We start from the raw sequence: 14,769 nt of genomic DNA, 5'->3' as shown, positions 1-14,769 counted from the left end.
ATCGAGTCCAACTCCGGGTCCTGCCCAGGACACCCCAACAATCCACCCTGTGCTTGAGAGCATTGGCCAAACACACCTTGAGTTCTGTCAGGCTCGGGCCGTGACCACTGCCCTGTGGTCTGTTCTAGTGCCCAAACATCCTTTGATTTTCTGACGTTCAACGTAACCCTCTCCTGGCACAGTCCAGCTGTTGCCTCAGGTCCTGTTACTGATCACAGAGAGCAGAGGTCAGAGATGCCTCTCCACTGCCCCTTGGGAAGCTGCAGTCTCCTGTTCCCCGGGTTGAACAGACCAAGTGCCCTCAGCCACTCCTCATATGGCTTTTATAATGGGTTTTCTTTGGCAAAGGAGTAAAATGGGAATGTTATTCTCATAATCTCCCTGTTGGCTTTTTTTTTCTTTAATATGCTGCTGCAGGTGAGCAAACAGGACTGTTACGTTTGAATGGAGCCAAAATAGTGCAAAAAGATAAAGATGTATGCACACAAAACCAAAACTTTCAGGCAAAATAGTTGGATTTGAATTTGCACCATTGTGCCTATCGTGGAAGAATGTTTCTGATTATTTTTGTAAGACCATCAATGCCATGAATTTGGGCTATGTATGGATGTAGCTTAATGAAGGTGAATGCTGATGAACAAATAGCATGGGGTGAAACTTGCTTTTCTAAGCCACAGTTTCTAACTGAATACTGTGTTTTGTCTGTCTTCAAAGATATCCTCTGCTGCCTGTGGTTATGGATTCACACTGCTGGCTTCTAGTACCACTGACATCACCAAAGTGTGGGGCATGGGGCTCAACAAGGATTCTCAGCTTGGATTCCAGAGAAGTAGAAGAGATCAAAGTAAGGATCAGAGTGTTTTACAAACCTACAGGGTAGCACTGCAGGATACCTGTGGGACAGGAAACTTAACGTTTGAGCGTGTGAAAAATGTCAGGAAGCTTAGATGCAGAGTGTGGGGCTGTGGTTTGTTTTTTAGAGGTCTTTGGCACTCAGCTGTGGTATTCTGTGCTCTGTGATTGGTAAAGGTATGTCTCTGTTCTGTACACTGCACTTAGTTACATCCAGGCAGGAGTGTAAGTTTACCCTGCAAAGTGTGAGTGTTGGTTGTATAGTTGGATAGTAGATAGTGGTTGGGGGCTAGGTAATAAAACAGTTTTGGCAAGATTATTTGCTCAGTTCTGTTGCCTTTGCACTTAAAAACTGAATTTCTTTCCCACAGAGCTCTTTTTATACAGGCAATGGATTTTTTTTGTATGCTGTAGGGTTTTTTATTATCTTAGTAACAAGTTATATTTTGAAGGAAAACAACCGTCATTCAGCTATTCTGTTTTGCAGCAGGCTCTCAAGTTCACTTAACATGATGATTTCTGTGCAGAACATTGCCACCTTCCTCCAAGGACAGATAGGAAAAACACAAACCTTCCTTGTGGAGTATCTGTCTCTGAAGACATTCGTCCATGAGAAAAAACATGTTAAAAGCAATTTTTCTCTTTATAGTGTGTAAGTGTAATCCATTAAGGTGTATTATGTTTGATAGGGGCAAAAGGTTAAACTTTGAGGAGAAGCAAAAGAAAATTGCAGGTACAATGCAGCATGCTGAGATCTCTAGTGCTGCTGCTTTGTCCTGGCACACTGGATGGATCCCCAAGAGTGTGTGCACACAGCAAATGTGTGCTTGAACAGCAGCTGCAAAAGGCAGGAACTGCAGCAGCCTCTGCTCTCTTCTGCTTTTGAAGGTTTTGGCTCTTGCAGTGTCTAAGTTCTGTATGTGCCAGTGTCTCAAGAGTGTCTTGTAATTGCCTCATTTTTCATCTGGCCTGAAGATTTTTTTGTTGCCAGAGAATCCAGAAATAGGTTAAATAACTCTGCAGGTCAAGCCCTGCTAAGTAAGAAGAGTGTGTTTGGCTGGATCTGCTGCAAATATGGTGCAGATCAGTGGGACTGGTACTACTCCATGTCCCACAGACAAGCTCTCTGTGTCATGTGCTGCTCATTACTGTTTTACAAACTTAGTATGGTACCTGCTAGTTCTAACACCCTGCAGATGTTTCATCTCCAGGGGAATTTGCCACCTTCTGACTTTTAGATGATTGTATCTAAAATACTGATATTTCACTCTCACCCTCTTCTTCCTTAGCCACCTTATTGCCTCTTTTCTCCAAAATCCTTCAGCTATCAGTGATGATTACCACAGATCCCAGTAGCCTGTGCTGCTCTGCTGGAAGGAACAGGGAAAGGAGAAGGGTTTTTGCTATGTGACTCCCATGTCTCTTTAGGCAGAGATTTGGCAGCCTTTCAGCTCCTGCTCTGCTGCCCAGCAGGCATCTGCCATGCACACACAGCCTCTTGTGCTGCCACCCTGCTTTGGGGCTGTCTCAGTGCAGTTTTTCTGGGTTTTTTGTTGCTTTTTTTTTTTTTTTTTTAGTATTGAAGGCAGTGAGAACCAGTTAAGGCGTTGCTACATGTGAGCAGAATACTGCTTTGAATCCTCTGGGATTTGATTTCACTTGTTACAGTGACTTTCTTTGAGAGTCTTTCCAGAGCTTTTTATCTCTCCATAACCTTTTCCCTAGTACTGATTTATGTTTTGCTGCTCTTTTATTTACCCTGGTTGGCTATAACTGATTGCATATTCTTGAAGTTACTAAATCTTTATCAAGTACAGCATGTCATTTTCTTTCATAAATGTTAGATCTCTTATTCCCTATGGAGCTAGCCTAGCTAGTCTTTCTTGCATTCCTTTTTTTTGAAAGGACCTTTAATCTACTGTTCTTTAAATATGAAGCCTTAAGATTTTTTTTGTTCACATTTCCTGCTGCTTTTTGTGATTGATGCTCTTGTACCTTGCTTGCAGTATCCCCAGTTGCACAGAGTACTTAGTTTGTTCTTGGTGTTAAGCTCTAGTAATCCAGCCTTATTCACCAAAGTGGTTGAACATATGGCTGAAAGCCTCAGTTTCTTATTTCTGTCTCCTGCAGCCTTAATAACATTCAGCCTCTAGGTATGCTGGACTTTTGATTAGGCAGTGATTATTGGCTTCAGTCATCCCCATGGCTTTTGGCTTCTCCCTCCCTCCCTGGTAAAACCCAGTCAACCCCTTTGATAAATATCTTGACTTTCTAAGATATGTCTGCTTTTGTAACAAAGCAAGAGTGAGTGTGTGAATGTATAGCAGGATCAGCAAATACATGCATATACTTTGTGGAAGCTACTGACTTAAAATTTCTCTCTTTTCCTTAAGCTAAGGGCTATGAATATGTCTTGGAACCATCTCCAATTCCATTACCGCTAGAGAAGCCACAGCAGACTCGAGTCTTGCAGGTGTCCTGTGGGAGAGCCCATTCCCTGATTCTGACAGATAGTGAAGGAGGTACAGTATTGCTTGTGCTGGTGACAAAGGATGCCTGACTATGCTTTTATTAAAAGCTCCAGAAAAGATTGTATTCTGTCCTTCAGAACTGGACCCCATGTGGGCTGTCTGCACTGTAAATGGGATGGAAGCTGCTGTTGGCCTTTGTGGGATTGCTGCTGGGAGGGAGTGAGAGCCCCAAGCTCTGTTTGCCTCATACTTTAAATGTGTTATGAACTTTTTCACTACAAGTATTGCAAAATTAGGTTTGTTTATTGAGCCCCAGGCCCAGCTGAAGTGCTTGTTTGTCTTGTGCACTCAGACGTGTGTTTAAATGCAGCTTTGGAAGACTTTGCCGCTGCTCCCATGTTACTTTCCCATTGAAGTCCTGGAGTGCTACATTTAGAAAATCAATTAATTAATTAATAGCCCTTTGCAGAGAAGATCCTGTCTGTGAATTGTCCTTCCACATGTCTGGGAGTTCTCTGGTGCAGTGGCTTCAGGGCCGCACGGAGCGATTCAGTGCAGCTTCTCGGTGGGTGAGCTGTTGGTTGGCTGATTTACTGCTCCTGTGGGAATGCTGATCTATTTCTGAGTCTCCTTGGCAACGGCAGGATGGACTAGGCAATTCCTGACAAACAACCAATGGGCTCCAGGTACTGCTGCTGTGCCTGCAATAATATCTCCAGGTGTTGTTGATGAAAATGGATTCAGTCACTTGAATTCAAGTGGACTTGCTTTGAAGAAAGCTTGTGCCAATTTTTCCATGGCTGTGCTCCACCTTTCAGATTGAGAACCACGTGCAGATATTCTGTGGATTGGAAAAGAAGCTTTCAGGAGATTGGACAGTAATAAAAATAATGTGTTTTATCATTGTTTTTCAGTTTTCACAATGGGAAACAATTCTTATGGACAGTGTGGCCGGAAGGTTGTTGAAGATGAAATTTACAGGTGAGAATTCAAAGATCCTGAACTTTCCTAATGTTAAAAACAGAGTTGCATGAAAACCACCCTGCAGAAAAGCCTGAGGATGGGAAGAGTCTGGTAGTATAAGCATGCCATTTAAGATTAAGGATTCTGAGAACAGGCTTTTGTGCTGCAGGTGTCATACAAGCAGCCTGGCTTTGAGCCCACGCTGGGCACTAGCACTCTGCTGACTGCATTCACAAAAGACAGAAGGATGTCAACATGGGGCAGTTCTCTCAGGCCTTAGTGAGAACCCCCAGCCTTCTTAAACTGCCTGTGGTAATTGGTGTTCCTACTCAGGCTTGTTCCCTTTAGCGGCTCAGAGCACATGTGTAGCTCCTAGGGATGTTAGCAATGCCATTTAATAACAAAAGATGAGTCCCTTTGTTGAGTTTCTGCTGTAACTACCTTGGAGTCCTTCATAGGTTTTTTTGTGGGCTCCACCAAAGCATATGCTCAAAATGCTCTGTAAAATAGCAGTGAGTAAGTGGATAGTGGGAAGTGGAGTAAGTGGATATGTTGGAAATTTCTGATTGCCTGGCAGGACCTAGAAGTCTTGTTCATTGCTTTCTCTGGGATCTACAACACTTGGTCTGCAGAGTTTGAGAAAGTAGCTGTAATTAGGTAGCCTTTGTTGATACTGGAAGTTAGTCATTGGACTGTTCATGATTCCTGGTCTTGTGAAAGAATGACAAGGATGTTGGCACTGCACAGTGCTCTGAGATACCGGGTTAATCTCTGGTTAAGTGTAGTGTTTGTATTGGTGCTGCAGTAGTGTCTGTGTTTGTTCCAGACTAGGGACCATCTTTGAGGGTTGCTCCCACCCCTAGTTCCCACAAGAGGTTATATTTAAAAGTGACAGTTCTTAAATAAGAGAATGTAAAATCACATTCCTTTTTCCTGCAGTAATTTTGCAGTGGAACCACATGTGAACATATCTCCCTTCTGGCAATAATAAAGAGGCTTTTGGCAGGTTTACCTTCGCATGTTTCAGTTGCAATCCTCTGAATCCTCTGTGTTGCCTTTTCTCTTCTCGGTGGTTGTTCGGTGTGCAGTGAAAGCCATCTCATTCATCAGCTGAAGGAGTTTGACAGCAGAGTTGTCCAGGTAAGAGGAACATTTGACCTGAGCTCTGCAGGCAGATTGAACAGCTGAGCTCTAAGGGTGGCAGTCACGGGCACAAAGTTAAGCTGAGTGCCAGGAATGAGTGCCTGGTCCCAGGGGTCAGTTGTGGGTCCAGTCCTGTTTACATTCTCACAGAGTGCACCCTCAGCAGGTTAGCAGATGATGTGAAAGTGTGAGGAGTGGCTGGTGAACCAGAGGGTGGTGCTGCCATCCCGAGGCTGGAGAAAGGAGCCTAGTGAACCTCATGAAGTTCAGCAAGGGGAAGGGCTGAGTCTTGCCCCTGGGGAGGAACAGACCCAGATACCACCGTGTGCTTGGGATGACTGGCTGGGAGACAACTCTGTGGAAAAGGTCCTGGGGACACCAAGTTGACTGTGAGCCAGCACTGTGCCCTTGCTGTAGAGAAGGCAAATAATACTCTGGTCTGCATTAGGAGCAGTGTTACCTGCAGGTCAAGGGAGGTGATTTCTCCTTTCTACTCAGAACTGGTGAGGCCACACTCAGAGTACTGTGCCTAATTCTGGTCTCCCCAGTACAGGGAAGTCATTCTGACACCTCTTCCTGTCCTGACTTCTTGTTCCACTTTGGCACTTTTATATTGCTTGGGAGCTGTTTTAGTTTGACTTTTGTCTTTCCTTTTTCAAAAATGAGCTGTGAGACTGTCCAGTTAGACTAGCCAGCATTTCTCTAGAGCAGGTTCTTAGGAGAGCAAGGGACTGCAGAGCAGCAGTTAGAGTTACAGTTACAGCAGCAGTTACTATTAGACCTGCCATGGCTGCAGTATTCCCAGGCACAGGAGCAGTTCCTTAGTATGTCTGTGGCCCTGCAGCTGTACTCTGTGGACAAACATTGCTCCAGTTCCAAACAAGGGTCATTCTTTTAGGTCCACCTGATGAGACTGTGCCATGGTACATCCTAAAAATGTTTTGAATTAGGCTTGTAAACTTCTGTTGGACTTGCCATGGTTTTATTTTTTCAAGGGGTTGAATTCTTGGTGCTTGTTTGTGCTTCCATAACAGCAGCAACATGCTTCATACTGGCAGTAACTCTCTTAACTTATTGATTAAATCCTTTTAATCTTTGGCTAATTTTTAATGTCTGCTTTTGAAGAGCTTGACTTCAGTTCATGCCAAGCCTGTGTCAGACATGATTGCTAGTTCAACATAAATGTAGATTTGAGAACAGCTGTGTTCCTAGAGCGCTTACATGGCAAGGAATCAATAGCAGTTTCTAGCTGGCATGCAGAGCCATGTGGTAGCACTCTGGGAAGGGAGAGCTCTTCTTTACGCTTTGCTGTTTTATTGTGCTGTACTGCTGAATTGAGCTTTCTTCCCTTGTTTTGGATCTCAAGAACAAATCAACTGCAGCATCACTTTCCATAAAGAAAATTCTGCTGTTTTCTCTGTTGTATCCTGCTGTTCTTGGCTTTCACTGTCTGTAGGGCTCTTTGATCAGGAGAGAAAGGTCAAAATCTGAACTGATGGACCCTCTAGAGGTTCTTTGATAAATTTATTTGCCAGTAATGCTTCATTAAATTGCGTCTGAACACATGACCTTTCCTGACAAGTTCTGACTTGTTGTTTGTGTGCAGGTCGTATGTGGGCAGGACCACAGTCTGTTTAGAACCAAGAAAGGCACAGTCTATGCATGTGGATGGGGAGCTGATGGGCAAACAGGTAAGAGCTCAGGTCAGCTTGCTTTTCAGGGAATTAATATAGCAAGCTGTCCTAATTCAGAGCTTGTGATATGTGCAGGTGTGGACAGAAAGGGGCTGGTATGTTGCTAGCTGTGTGCAGATGTTCTCAGTACTTTTATGTAACCAGACTGAGACAATCCAGTTCATTTTTGGAGAAGCTTTAGAATGCCATGCTAGCAATCAAAGCATACATTCCAAAGACAGTGTGTCTGCTCTGTAAAGCTTATGAGGGGATGTGGAAAAATGGCGTGGGCAGCTTAGCTCCCCAATTCTGTGCAGGCTTTGCCTTCCTGATTCTCATTTCTGGGTCTGTTTTGCTTTTGCTTTTTTGAACTGATGGAACCCTTTGGTGGCTGCTGCTGTTTTAGCACAGGGTCTCTGGCCAGGCCCTTTTTCTGGTGCCTTTTGCTGTCAGAAAACTTCCTCACAGTCATTCCTACTGTGTAGTCCTTCTGGCTGCTCCAAAAACTGCATTCTTCGTGTGGTTCTTCTGTGCCAATGTACTGTAGTCCATCTTTCCATCATCTATGTTCCGGTCTCTTTTCCAGACAGCAATTTGTCATGTAAACCATTAGCTTTCCAGCCTGTTTTGCTACTCCCCTTGCTGTTGTCTAACTGACTGCAGTGTGCTGCCACTTGTGGCTCTCCTGGCAGAAGACAGGAAGCAGCTGGTCTGTGAAAATTCACCTCTGTTGAGCTATCTGCCTGACTTGGTTACTGTTCTTTGAACACTTTGGTCCATGCAGACAAAAAAGATGAGACTTTTCCAGGTGTGATTGTATAAAGTTGTTGCGTACTTCAGAGAGGTAACTTTGGCTAGTGGAATTGATGTTTGTGGCTGCTTGTCCATTGAAGCTGGGAGTTAAGCAGTATGGACAGAATGATTTCTTTTGGAGGAAGGGTGATTTGGTTAGAACATGACAGAATGGTCCTATGCAGGTATTAAAAGTGTGTCTAGAAAAAAAATTTCTTCATCTCTACCTTTTTTCCATTCAGGTCTTGGACACTACAATATCACCAGTGTTCCTACTAAGCTACGTGGTGACATTGCTGGAGTAAACATTATCCAGGTCTCTTCCTGTGGGGACTGCTGTCTGGCTGTTTCAGATGAAGGAGATGTCTTTGGGTGGGGAAATTCGGAGTACTTGCAGTTGGCATCTGTCACAGATACCACACAGGTCAGTTGGCCTGGGGGTGCTTTTATGTGTTTCAGTTCAGCTGCTGTGCACAGAGGTAAACATTACACACTTGTTCCTGTTCTGGTTTCTTCTGATAGCAGGATAAAGCAATATAAACTAACACCACCAGCAAGCTGCTTTTACCTGTGCTTACAAAACCAAGCTGACAATGTTTGTGTAGTTTTAGGGCACTGTTTCCCAGCTTTGATAGGCAAAGGCTTGTGTCATCTCACCCCAGTTTGTTAGTCTGTTCTAAGAACCCCATGTTCTCCTTTCTCCATCCCATGGACTGTCCCAAATTGAGACCCAGCTCAAGTGCTTGTGCTAGTTTCAGGACAGGGATTAGTCTAATCTAGGGGTTTGTGTAGTCCTACTTTTAGCATGGTGCTGGTCCAGGTGGCCTTTGGAAGTTGCTTCCAGTCAGCTTGTACATTAGTGAATTTTTCATGAATATCCATAGTAGGTTTATAACTGAGTCTTAAACAAATTCCAGTGTCTCACAGATAAAAGTTTTTTTGGCACAAACTTAGGTGGGGCAGAAATACAGTGCTGACTTCATGCCAGGCATTACAGTACTGAGGTAATTATGCAAAAAACCTCATCTTAACAGTTAGTTTAGGAAATGGAGTTAGGGAATTAATTAATACTTGGTAGAAGGCTAAGCAGACAATTGCATTAGAAGGGCTTTAGCAAAATTTTAGAAACCTTAGTTTCCCATTCCTTTCCTGAGGTACCTGTGGTGTAGGGCTAAATACAGACCTGTAAGGCCTGAAAGCAGTGATCAGGTTATGCAGTGTAGTAGTTTCCTGGCTGGGTGGTCCATGGAGGTCAGAGTGGTCTGAAATGGATGAATGGCATGTTTGCCAAAATCAGGAGCCTTACCTGCAATATAGATAAAGTCCAAAACATGGTGTGAAAGAGCTGTGAAATCAGAGATCCCTGTTTACATGTGTCAAATTGTGTAGGTTTCTGTTGTGTTGGACTGTATAAAAGTGATTTTCTTCAAGTGATTTTTCCCTAGTTTGTTCAAAAATGCCATTGCAATTTCACTTAATTTCAGTGATCTAGTCCATCGTGAAAACTTGCAGCCGTGCTTTCCTCTTGCCTTGTGTCTGACAGGGAGAGTCAGGGATAGAAGATGACATTAGGAATTCCCAGCTTTGTTGCCATGCATGTAAGCTTTCCAGAGGGTAACTTTTTCCACCTTGTCCTCACCTGAATGAATTTCATGTAGTTTTTCTATAAATTTTGGAACTTGCTCTCATTCTGTTATTCAGGCAATGAAGGTTGTATCAGGAATCCAGTGTATGTAAGCTCTAGCCAGAGCTAGAGGACAAGTTAAAAATGTATGGCTAGTTTGCAGTTTACCTTGTCTCTGACAACTCTCCTGCAACCACATACAGGTGAATGTGCCACGACATTTGCCATTCAAGATTGGGAAGATAAAGGAGGCTGCCTGTGGAGGGACTGGCAACGTTGTGCTAACAGGCAAGTTCACTTCTTGGACCATCCTCTTTAGTGCAGGGCCATGCTGTAGGTGGTTTGTAACATCATAGAACAAGCATCTTGCTTTCTGGAAATGGGGAAAGCTGTGAGACTGAGAAACCTGTGATTTAAGAATGTATTAGAGGAGTTGTTTTCATTAGTGCATTGTTTCCAGTGAGGGCTGTTAAGAGTGCTTCTGCAGACTAGAACAAGAGCATGGCTGCTGTTTGCTGTTTTGGTCTCCTTTTGCTGGTCTCACGGGCCATGTGTGGCCAATGATGACTGTGGGTGTAGGGAGGAAGTAAGGCAACCCTTGAGAGAAGGAGGAGCCCTTCAGACTCCATAGGAATCTGACGTGTATATATGTCTTGATAAACTAGGGTGGAAACAGAAAGTTCTAAGAGCAGTGAAACTGCAGCAGGTTCTTAGTGACTGTTGTTTGGGTTGTCAGTGGCTGGGGAGCACAGCCAGAGGGTCTCTCAAGTGAAGGATCAAGGCAGGGGATTATCTGGAGGAAGATGTATTTGTGATGTGGTGGTTGTGATGACATTTGAGCTTCTGGTATGAAGGGAACAGAGGTAGCCAACACAGACACTTGCTCTGTCTTACGCTGTCCAACTGCTGCATTTCCCAGCTTAAGCCAGAGTGAGGAGCCTCCTCCTGGATTGGGCATGCCTCAGAGGAGAAAGCCACGATAACAAGCCCTCAACCTCTGTCCCATCAGTCCATAAGCTGAAGTATTCTATCCAGCCCACGCTTTTGGCCTGGGAAGCTTGCACAGCTCAGGAAAAAACCTGAAGCATTTGGATGGGAATGCATTGTTTGCAGATTTTAAATAATCAAAAGGTGCTAGACTGCTCTGGGAGAAAGGAACATTTGGTTCTGATTAACTCTTGGTCATGGCATAAATTTCACAAACACAGACTTTCTTACAGTATATGTTCTTAATATAATACAGAAGAAGGCAATGTTTTTGTCTGGGGATATGGAATTCTTGGGAAAGGACCGAACCTAACAGAGACCTCAGTGCCAGAGATGATCCCACCGAGCCTTTTCGGCTGGTCAGACTTCAGTTCGGACATCTGTGTCGCTCATGTTCGCTGTGGGCTCAGCCAGTTTGCGGCACTTACAAGTAAGTTTTTCATCATGCTGTCATGGAGAAGTCACATTGCTGTGCTATGGGCAGAAAAGAAAAGAAAGAAACAAAGGAAAAAATACAAACACCCACCTTTGTTGAAACTAAGGCACACTGGAATGCAGGGGGAGCGGGCAGCACATTCACAGGTGTCACCATGTCTTCTGGCATATGTACTGAGCTAACTTGTGCTGTAATTAAGAAAGTGTTATTTGTCTAAAGCAAACAAAATACATCTCTCAAACAGGAAACCTGGAAGGTTTTTTCATTTCCCTGTACAGAATGAGTCAGTCAGCTGCACTTTAGCAGCAGGAATGATAAGTGAACGAATTAAAACTGAGTCTAAATGGAACTAGATGTCAGGGTTTCTTGGCTCTTCTGGCCAGCTGAGTTAGCAGGTGAGGTGGGTAGACCCAGGCGCTTAATATGCGAAGGAGCACAGTGTGCTGTGTGCCCAGTGCAGCGTCCCAGCCTGTGGAGGGTTTGGTGTTCCAGAGTCAGGTGCCATCGAGCAGCAGAGAGCAGCAAGGCCGAGAGCAGCAAGGCCGAGAGCCGCAGGCCGTGTCTGGGGTGAGGGCCCAGTGCCAGGGCCTTGTCCTTCTGGGCAAGCTGTGTGTGCCACTGTCGGTCTGTTTGCACGCTGCTTGGAGCTTGGCTGCTCCTGGTGTTCAGGAGTGTTAGAAACCGTGTTCTGATTGAGTTGTACTGACGTTATAGATTGTGTTTGGATTGCCTCTGCTCTGGGGCTCATCTGAATTCTTCCGAGATCTGCATGTTTTCCTGAGGAGCCTAAAACTGTCCAACTCTGTGGAACACAGTTTTTGCTTTTCCCAGCTGTCATTAGAAGGGCACTTCTATCAGGTAGCCAAATAATCCCCAGGTGATGGCTTGGGACAGATCTCACTGACTTGCTTACGGGATTTGCTGTGCAGATAGCTGATATGGATCAGCTGCAATTGTCTTAATTTCCAGCACAAATGATTCACTTCACCAGTGATTCCCTGGAATCTCTTTATTCAAATAAAATTCCAAAGCCAGGGCTGTAAGAGGGGTAAACAAAGACTTATGCACAGAACTCGTTGCTTGACCTGCTCATTAGGCATCATTTTCCCCAAGCACAAGTACATTTATTGTACCTTGAAGTAAATTTGGTGCTTGTCATACTGCTTATATAATCCTCTTTACTCACAGAAACACTGTAGCCACACTTGCCAGCATCACAAATAGAATTTTTCCTTTTTAATGACTCTCTTTTCAATTTTTTTCTCCTGTATAGACAGAGGAGAGTTGTTTGTATGGGGCAAGAATCTAAGAGGATGCCTAGGAACAGGAAGAATGGAAGACCAGTATTTCCCATGGAGGGTAAGGATGGTGGTATTAAGGCCAAGAGTCTACTCTTTAGCTAGTTTCTTTTATCCCGAGGACAAGGACCATCATTTGCTCTGTGGTTTTGTCAAGTAATTCTTAAAGAAGTGGAAACCTAAGATGACTGTAGAAGTGCTTTGTTTTCCAGAGGTCCTTATATGGAGATATTCAGCAAATATTTTAGTCTGCTATGCCAGCAATGATTTTTGGATCCCATAATAGCAACTGGTCCTGTGCCATCACATCTGAACTGTTCTCATCTCCTGCCTCTCCATAGTTGTCTTATCTGCCGCCGTTATTGCCTCTTCTCTCCCATGGTGCTTCACTTTTGTACATGCTGCAAAGAAAACCACCAGTATTGGTCATCTGTCCCAGAAGACTTTCATTATTCACCTAAATTAGGTGAACATTTTGGACATAGTGGTCTGGTGTACTGGCAGCAGGTCCACATAGTGTTGGGCTTCCTTCCAGCTGTGGTGGTGGGTCACTGAACTGACTGTGAGGTTACAGTAGGAGATCTTTAGTCACTGAACTGTTTTCATAGCTGTTTCACAGTGCTTCCAGTTCCACTCCCTTCTCTCAGATGGCTCTGGGAGCCAGACTCAGCCGCTGTAGAAGAGTCTTTGGCTCTGGCGTTCAGCACTCAGCGTAACAGATGTTCCTGGTCTCCATGAAGGCCAAGTGGGAGAGGAGGGAGACAGTCAGTTGGACCACCCTGGAGTCCCTGTCTGTGTCTGAACTTGCAGTGGATGTGTTCCTGTAGTGTGCTTTGTGCCCCTTTTAAAAATGAACAAAACTGGACCAACTCTGGAGCATTTGCCTAAAATCACACTGCTGTGGCTGACTGGGATTTCTGAATTCACCAAACTTGGCATGTCCAGGTTTCCCCAAGTGTGGGCATAGGGGTTGTGCTCCTTCAGACAGCTCCTGTCTGACAGTACCATGGCAGCGTGCCGGGGTCCCTGTCTGTGACCTTCTGCCCAGAACTAGCCAGCTGTCCTCTCCCTTAGCTCTGAGGAAAAACTTGCATTTTTAGCCTCTGCTTTCCTCAAGTTTGAAGTCAGCTTTAAGTGAAGGATCTGTAACTTTAGGAGTGAGGAGCTGGTCTCATAGCATCAAAGCACAAACTGCCTCAGGCTGAGTTGAGCTTTTGCCTTGTTCCAGTTCTTGCTGATGAGAGAAGAGGCAAATCCTTGTGGTGCTTGGGCAGATCCTCTTCTTGCTGTCTGGATATTACGCTCTGTTCAGTCATGCTGCTTCTGTTGCTGAACAGATGGCTGAGGCTGCAGGCTCCTCACGGTCTGCTAGTGAGCCTGCTCTTCCTGTCGTTCCAGAGCTTTATGAGCTCCTGTGAAGGGAAAAGAGGAATATTTCACAGCTCGGTGCACAAGCATGCCTGGTGCTGGATCTTGCTCTCTGGGTTTTCAAATTGCCACTTCCATTGGTACAATTCCCTGTGAAACCAGCTGGCATGTTGAGCAGAAGGAGAGTGAGAAACAGGAAATATCAGGTGCAAAGTACCAGCTCAAGAAATAACATGTTCTTGTATGTCTGATGCAGGTGACTGTTCCCGGTGAGGTGATGGATGTGGCCTGTGGAGTAGATCACATGGTAAGCATGGTCAAGTCTTTTATCTAGCAATGCTGCTGGGCCTCAGGGCTGTGCTAGAGCGATGGGGAAAGCTGGTGACGAGCTCCTTGGAAAGGAGGACTCATTCCATGAAGCCAAATGGCTGTGAGCAGAGACAGTCATAGCAGTGCCTGGGTGTGTTGCCATCCCTGCGTCGTTGAAATGCACTGGCCTGGCTGCAGGAAGGAAGTTTATTCCCTGAGGAATGTGAAAATGCAAGGAGTGCTCTGGCTGGTTCATGATGAGCTCCCAGAGAATCTGAAGCACGGCCTCCAGCTGATGACCCCCTCTGTGCTTGAGGATGAAGAGCATCTGCCTCAAGGAACACTGGCATGAAATCTGTAGCACAGGACATAGATTTACGGACACTTTGCATGTTGTCAGCTCTGGGGTCAGTGTTGGGCAGAGCCAAACTATTTCTCAAGGAAAGTTGTTTATTATGTAACTTTTTTATTGGAAAAGAAGTTGTGCTGGCCCCCCCCCAGCTGTGTGATGCCTTGGCTGCTGTCCCGTGCAGGAGCTGGATGCACAGCTGTGGCCTGGAGGCAGTGGTGGCTGTTTCAGCATTTCTGTGTCAGAACATGCAAGGAATACGTTTCAGAGTGAGAACCTGTTTGCACTCAAGGAAAGTTGTTTATTATGTAACTTTTTTATTGGAAAAGAAGTTGTGCTGGCCCCCCCCCAGCTGTGTGATGCCTTGGCTGCTGTCCCGTGCAGGAGCTGGATGCACAGCTGTGGCCTGGAGGCAGTGGTGGCTGTTTCAGCATTTCTGTGTCAGAACATGCAAGGAATACGTTTCAGAGTGAGAACCTGTTTGCAGGGGAAAGGTAAATAAGC

General features: G+C 45.0%; 1 protein-coding gene across 1 annotated transcript; it reads left to right on the top strand.

Annotated features, from left to right (window-relative positions):
- Positions 1-218: 218 nt before the first annotated feature.
- WBSCR16 (Williams-Beuren syndrome chromosome region 16) lies at positions 219-13,941 on the top strand (the record flags this gene model as incomplete). Its single annotated transcript, XM_009079823.1, has 11 exons — positions 219-287; positions 703-844; positions 3,246-3,374; positions 4,238-4,304; positions 5,375-5,426; positions 7,036-7,120; positions 8,137-8,318; positions 9,722-9,806; positions 10,762-10,935; positions 12,215-12,300; positions 13,864-13,941. Coding segments are annotated over 11 exons (1,149 nt in total), but the record flags the coding sequence as incomplete, so codon positions are not given.
- Between the last annotated feature and the right edge of the window lie 828 nt (positions 13,942-14,769).

The sequence above is a fragment of the Acanthisitta chloris genome, unplaced genomic scaffold (assembly GCF_000695815.1).
Source record: "Acanthisitta chloris isolate BGI_N310 unplaced genomic scaffold, ASM69581v1 scaffold4530, whole genome shotgun sequence".
NCBI classification, from domain to species: domain Eukaryota; kingdom Metazoa; phylum Chordata; class Aves; order Passeriformes; family Acanthisittidae; genus Acanthisitta; species Acanthisitta chloris.
The sequence above is the reverse complement of the archived record's forward strand: the minus strand, read 5'-3'. Positions and strand labels throughout refer to the sequence as shown.